Genomic DNA, 7,630 nt, shown 5'->3' on the forward strand with positions numbered 1-7,630 from the left:
AAGGCAGAGTCCCCAACTGCTTCGGGTGAGGTGTGGCTGCCCATGTCCCCTCACCTTTAGGCAGTCTCTTTCGGGCGATGGAAGCTCCCCAAATGCAGTCACCAGCCACTTGATTGGCCGGTAGAAGCGGCCTTGGGGCGACGACACACACACACACACACACACACACACACACACACACTCCCCTTGCCATGAGGCGCTTCTATCGGCAGACAAAGCTCCTTGAAGGCAGAATCCCCAGCCGCTTCAAGGCGGCGTGGCTGCCCATGTCCCCTCACCTTTAGGCAGTCTCGGGCGATGGAGCTCCCAAGTGCAGTCACCAGCCACTTCAATTGGCCGGTAGAAGCGGCCTCGTGGCGAGGGAGTGTGTGTGTGCACTCGCCCTGAGGCTGCTTCTACCAGCCGATCGAAGTGGCTGGTGACTGCACTTGGGAGCTTCCATCGTCCAAAGAGACTGCCCTAAAGGCGAGGGACATGGCTAGCCACGCCACGCCCTGAAGAGGCTGGGGACTCTGCCTTCAGGGAGCTTTCTTCTGCAGATAGAAGTGGCCTCGCGGCGAGGAGTGTGTGTGCACTCGCCCGAGGCCACGTCTACCAACCGATTGAAGTGGCTGGTGACTGCATTTGAGGAGCTTCCATCGTCCGAAAGAGACTGCCCTAAAGGCGAGGGACATGGCTAGCCACGCCACGCCCTGAAGCGGCTGGGACTCTGCCTTCAGGGGAGCTTTCTTCTGCAGATAGAAGTGGCCTCGCGGCGAGGGGAGTGTGTGTGCACTCGCCCCGAGGCCACGTCTACCAACCGATTGAAGTGGCTGGTGACTGCATTTGAGGAGCTTCCATCGTCCGAAAGAGACTGCCCTAAAGGCAAGGGGACACGGGTAGCCACGCCATGTCCTGAAGCAGCTAGGGACTCTGCCTTCGGGGAGCTTCTGTCGGCTATTGGGGTATTCTAGCCTAGGCTACCTGCAGGGCACTCCTAAAGGCAAGTTTTCTCCCCATCCCCCCACCCTTCCCCCTCCCATTTCTCTTTACCTCGTGTAGTTCTAACGAATGATGTGAGAAATGGCGAGAAAAAGCATGGTTTAAATAGGCCTAAATTTGGGGGGCGTGGCTTAATTTCACTCATGCCTAGAAATCATGCTGGGCCTTCCTATTGGTGGAGGCCGTATTGTTGGAGAAACACGATATTGTCTGTTAAATTAAGTTTGGAATGGCCCAGAGTTCCCAAAAGTAGCCCCTTACCATTAAAGTTATGTAGTTGCTATTTTCAAATCTTTTGCTCTCATGTATTCATTTAATTATCTGAAAGAAGTACAGGCTAGGAGAATTTAAAAAAATCCTGATATTGTGAATTCAGATGTAACCCAAACTGAGCTGAATCTTTTGCAAATAAATTTTGCCTCAAGATGCATTTAACAACTTGTATTTCAAGATAAGGAACATTTGAACATATGCCTTGGTTGATAAATTTCAATTAAAATATTATTTAAATATTTATTCTATGCAGATCTTTCCATGCTGGGAAATTTAAGACTTATGAAAGAGACACAGTGGTGAAAACAGAGATAACCAAATCTATCCACTCCCAGGTGTGGTCTTTTTACTGCTGCTGCAGCACATTACTTCTTAAGTTGGTCATTTGTTTTGAAAGTTTACTTGTTCTCTCGCATATACTTCTGGATGAAATAATCTATTGGTTTCAAGGTCAGGTGTCAGTACACTAATGGTACCCACCTGCATATCTTGACCTGGGCATTCCAAGTGATGTTGATAAATCATATCTCAGAGGCTACTGGCATTTGATGGGGGAAGAAACTCTGAGAATCAGGTTAATTCTAAGCAAGAGTGAGGGGCTTTAGATACTGGGAGAACCATTGTCACCATATTTCTTTTCCTCATTTGAGATTATGCAATCTGGGGGTCGTCCTAGGCTTTAAGGTGGCCCTCAAAGAGCAAGAGGAAGATGTAGCCAGGAGGGTGTTTGCACAAATTCATGTTGTGCACAAGTTGAACTGTTTCTGAACTGGACCTCCACACAGTCACTTCCTTTGTGCAACTGATTCAAAATGCAACATTATGCACATTAATGGACAGAGCTTAGTATGCCCATATAACAAACCCACAAGCTGCACTGGGTGCAATTCAAAGTGCTAATTACCACCTATAAAGCCTTGCATGCTAATTATTTGAGGGATCATCTGCCCCCCTGGTTTCTGCCCATCCCGTGTCCTAGAATTGCCATATTCTGGGTCCTCTACATGTCATCCAAGAACATCCAAGATTCTGGGATCATATCCCCTAAAATCCAAAGCATCTCCACCCTGCTCTACTTTCGATGACCCTTTAGGATCTGGCTCTTTTCTCAGGCTTTTTGACTCTTTGAAAATGTTATTGTTAGAAAAATGTGAGCGTTCCCCTCTGAGTTTAACGTTTCTTTCGTTGATTGGCTTTTGTCTTTCTCATTTTTACTTCTATTTGCCTCCCAGAGTCATCTGGAGTTGGATAGTCTTACAAATAAATTAAGCAATATCAATATGAAATCAATTCAAACCTTAATCATATTTCTAAATTTAGACCATACCAAAACACATTCTTCCATTTTATCCTTCTTAAAATATGAAGATATTTTTTAAAAAAATCAATAAGGAGCATATAACTTGATTCCATTCCTTAATGTTAAAGAACTATTCATTTTTTTTGTATCAATAAACATTAGTTTTGCCAAACCCCAGGCTTCATATAATTGAAATTCTTCAAGAAAAGTCAAATTTTATTATGTACACAAAATGCATGACAAAAATTTCTTCATTAAAAATAAACAATTGTAGGCACACTGTCTATATACACCTTATGGTACACCCAAGCAGCTCACCCACAGCCTTTAACTATAAGAAATCTTGCCTGTCACAATAAAGTACATCCACCAATGAGATTACAGCATACAAACCAACTAAAACTTAATGCTGACTGGCTGTCATATCTGATTACACAATGTGTCCACCCAACAATGATTTCTACTTCATTTTGTTACTCAAATGTAAATACTGTTTGTGAAAAGAGGTATGGTAACACCCTAGCTCTTATATACAAAGTGAGATAACAATTGCTCGTTCTTCAAACATTTATAAAAAGAAGATGTGGAGAGAAAGACTGAAATGTCCTCAAATGAAAATCAACACAAATGAACAAACTGCTGTTTCAGATTTGTATGAACCTTTGATGACATCTAGAAATGCTTCAGCGAAAGGCCCTGGGCTTCAGAGTGATCTTATTTTTGAAGAAATTGGGCGCCGCATCAAAGGTGTTGGCAGTCAACTTGTGAAAAAGGTGAATGCTGTCTTTCAGTGGGACATCATGAATGGTGGAAAGATTGTGGCCCAGTGGACCCTGGATTTGAAGTCTGGTTCCGGTCAAATCTATCCAGGAGCATCTCACGAGCCTGCCAACACAGTTTTTATTCTTTCTGAACATGATTTCATGGAGCTTGCTTTGGGCAAAATAAAGCCCCAGAAGGCTTTTCTGATTGGGAAAGTGAAGGTGAAGGGCAATATTCTACTCGGTCAGAAACTGGAGATGATTCTCAAAGACTATGCAAAGATTTGAACTCCTTCCTTCCTGGCAATTGCAGTTCTCTTTTTCTCTTTAGTCAAGATGTTGGTTATAGAGGAGGATGAGATTAAAATGTGGAGTATTTTAATGGCAAACATAACTCTTCAAGTTTACATTTCCTTTAAAGATATTTGAACACTCTGGTGTATCAGACTGATAAATAGTAATAGTATACTATTTTTTTCCCTCACAAATCTTTCCTTTGTAGACATGCCATTGTTTCAGCAACAGGGAAGGTGCGGCTCAGAGTCATGAATAGTCATGATATGCTAGAGAAAACCCTATCGTTTACTCTCTGTGTATGTGTGTGCGTATCTTTCATATACAAGAGAAAGAGTGGGTACAGTTTCATGCCTCTTGTAACAGAAAAACTATGAAGAAATTATAATGAGGAAATCCTCAATCTGAGTTCTCTTTGTAAAATTAAAATTCGTGGGAAATTAAGATATTATGAGTATATGAGAAAGTGACATTACAATTCTGGCCTTGTAATGGAAAAAAGTCTGCAGCCAGCTATTTTGTTCACATCAAATGGGTATATATAAAAGGATAGAACATTACAAAAAGACACCCCAGATTTATAAGCATTTAATGGAATTTAGCTATGGTTGATATATCTAAAGATGTCCATGTATACTAATTCAAAACAAATCCTGATCAGACAAAATGGCCTTTTCCATTTTTAGTAGCACCTAATTTTGTGCATTAAGCTGGGTCTTGAAAGCATCACCAGACTGACTGGTTAATATATTATTACTTCATAGCTTTATATATCAATCAACTTATTTATTATTTTATTTATAATATTTATATGGATGTCCAACTCAAACTACTTGACTCTAGGTGGTGTACAAGAAAAATAAGCATCTATAGCAAATGCAACATAAGTTAAATATAAGGAAAACAGTCCAACTCACCCCACAGTGTTGTAGGGATAATAGGAGGAGGATGGTATTTTGGATATGTTCAGCACCTTGATTTATTTGTAAAAATAATAAAGGTGGGATATAAATAAACAAAAGCAATACAATGCATTAAAACTCACTAAAGCAGTAAATTGACAACCAGACTAAAATATTGTTCTGTCTGTCCAATTGGAATTCTTCTCAATTTAACCTGAAAAGTTTGAGAACAGGGCCAACCTTAACTCCCTTTCTAAAAGTCTGCAGGGTTTGATGTTTACTGTATATTGTTGGGGCAGATCATTTTAAAAAATGGGGCCACCACCAAGAAGACATGCCTCAGGTCTTACAAAATGTAATTGTTTCAGTGATTAAATGTAATTGTTTCAGTAAGATAACTGGGAGGATTCCTCTTTGTTGAGTGAGGGATAACCTGATACCTTTGGAAGCAGGTAACCCCACAAATAATCCAGTCTTATGCCATGTATGGCTTTATGGGTGATCGCCAGTATTTTGAGTTATAGCAGAAGCTTATTGGAAGCCAGTTCAGCTAAAGGGGTAGTAATTGGAGTAATTGGGCATTACTAATTGGAGTAAAAGGGCACGATGAGGAATGTCCATAACTACCATACTACTATGTTTTAGACCAGTTAAATCTTTCAGATGATCTACAAGGGTATTCCCAATTGGGAGGTGACTCATAACTGACTGTGACAAGTGCTTCTCTGCCATACCCTCTAGCCATAGCTGCCACTTGCTTTTCCAGCAGGAGTTGTGAATCCAGGAGGATTCCCAACTTGTGCACTGAATCTGAACTGGGCAGTGCAGCTCTGCTCAGAACTGGTCAATGGTAGAATCTCCAGTTCCAGGACCCGTGGACCAAATCAAGTAGATATTCAATCTTGGAAGAGTTAAATCAAAACCTGTTCTTCCCCTTCCAGTTCTCCACAGCTTCCCGACACGAGACAAGAACCCCCACCACTTCATCTGGGTGGCCAGGGATAGAGATCTACAATTGGGTATCATCAACATACTAATGATACCATGGCCATGCTGATGTTAATCTCTGCCAGCACCTACATTCATATGTTAAGAAGGAGAATGAAAAAAGAAAGCCTTGTGGGTCCCCATAAAGCAGGGATCCAGTACAAGAAAGCTGCCCCAACCCACAACCCTCTCTTAACATAATGGGACTGCCAGGATTGTTGTCATGAAGTGATGTGGTCATGTAATCTAGCATCACATAGGGATGGAAATTCCAATCCCAATTACTACACTGTGTTCACAATTATTAGGCAAGTAAGCATTTTGACCATATCATTTTTAGGCATATTTTCTTAAATATTCAGGTTTGAGTTTATTAACCTTTTGGATTGACTGAGAGCACTGTAGTTGTTCAATAATAAAACTAATCCTCCAAAATGCAACTTGCCTAATTATTGTTCACACAGTGTATTTATTGTTCAGTGAGGACCGCCTGTAATTACCAACCGTTAATGAAATATTCCCCAAATTGGGGTATACAACAGATTAATGACATGAAACTACATGAATACATGAAATATAAAAGAAGCAGAATAGTAATGACAACAAAAGACTGAATTGACAAAAAGGACAACAAAAAACTGGTGAAAAGTGAATAGATGCATGAAACACAGCTTACAGAAGTAATAGGTAAGGAGAGTTTTGAACAAGAATGCCACAATGGAGAAGGCCCTTGGGTTTCTGGAAGAAAGGTAGATATAAATCAAACAATAAATAATAGGCAAGAAAGTACCACCAAAGAGGATATTTCATGTACCTGGTAAAGCTAAGAATTCCACAGTACCTTATGAAACAATTAGCTTCCAATGAATTAGTCGCTATCCGCATAAATGTTCAGCTGCAAATATTGTGAATGTGCTTTGACAACAAGGTCATAGTAACTGCTCCAAATTCTTGAGCTTAAACCAATGCAAAACTCTGTTTTGCACAAAGGCTCTATTATTATTTTCCTATTTTGTCATTTTTAAAAGGCAACAGATGGTGTCCTTGGCTTTTCTTTCTGAAATTCAGAGCTAATAATATTTCATGGAAAAGGCAAATAGCAGTGGTTGAAGCTTTCTTGGGTCTATAATTCCAAGCAGCATTTGATATTTTCATGAGAACACTCCATGGGTTTGTTTCTCTAAATACAGAATTTGAACATATGGTACATCAAAACCAGAAGGCAGGCAGAGAACAATTTGCAAAAAAACAAACAAAAATTATAATAACAAACAAAGGGAAATGATGAATAAAGGGAAATAATATCTCATGTATCATGACATTATTTTGCCCCAAAGTTTCCACCCTGGTTCTTTCTTGAGAATATAAATTATGGAGTTAATTCTTCAATAGACAATGATTTTCTTTCAAATTTTCAAGTACATTCATGTAGGTTAAAATTCTCAAAGTATTGTTTGTCTGTATAATATAGATTAACTCACTGACTTAAATTTCCAAGTATTTTTATTTTATTTTAACCTCTTTCAGTGAAAGTTGCCTACGGCACCCCGCAAGAATAATTTAAGTATTGTTAATATTGGAGATAAGGCAGATACAGTACTTCATTACACATTGTTTCTGATTCCAGAGAAGCAGCAGAATGACCCACGTTCAGATCAGAATGCTTCCTCTTATTTAAACTGGGTGGGTTCCCAAACAACAAGGCACTCTAAAACTTGTAAGGAAGTAAGAATAAAGTATGTTTTCACATTTAATTTTGAAAACACAGAAATTCAAAAAATACTGAATGAAGTGCATGTAGATTTAATATTAAAAATTACCTGAAACAAAAGCCAAGGGGGGGTGGGAGTGAATTTCCTTTGCAAAGTTTAAAACCTCTCAGTTTACCAAGAAATAGACATTTCTATTTACCTAGAAATACCTAACTAGAAATTATTCTTGTGAATTGTATGCATGATTTGATAATTGTGCTGTCATTTTTATAAACACTAGGTGACAAAATGAAGGATTTAATGCATGATCAAATCCCAATGGCAAGCAATCATTCCTTGAAGGCCCTCTGGAAAAGTTCAGTCTTCTCCAGCCTCTGGAAGGTGGCCGCCAAGAGAGTTGAGCAGGACTCAAATTTCTTT

General features: G+C 39.7%; 1 protein-coding gene across 1 annotated transcript; it reads left to right on the forward strand.

Annotated features, from left to right (window-relative positions):
* The first annotated feature begins 3,033 nt into the window (after nucleotides 1–3,033).
* Nucleotides 3,034–3,603, forward strand: SCP2D1 (SCP2 sterol binding domain containing 1). The gene has a single exon (XM_026700871.2). The coding sequence runs from the start codon at nucleotides 3,136–3,138 to the stop codon at nucleotides 3,601–3,603; it is 468 nt and encodes a 155-aa protein (XP_026556656.1). The 5' UTR covers nucleotides 3,034–3,135.
* Nucleotides 3,604–7,630: the final 4,027 nt, after the last annotated feature.

Source organism: Pseudonaja textilis, chromosome 3 (assembly GCF_049901715.1).
Source record: "Pseudonaja textilis isolate UNSWEBS1 chromosome 3, rPseTex1.2, whole genome shotgun sequence".
NCBI classification, from domain to species: Eukaryota; Metazoa; Chordata; class Lepidosauria; order Squamata; family Elapidae; genus Pseudonaja; species Pseudonaja textilis.

Coding starts and splice junctions, on each gene's coding strand:
- SCP2D1 (XM_026700871.2), top strand. CDS start 3,136: ATGTGGAGAGAAAGACTGAAATGTCCTCAAATGAAAATCAACACAAAT.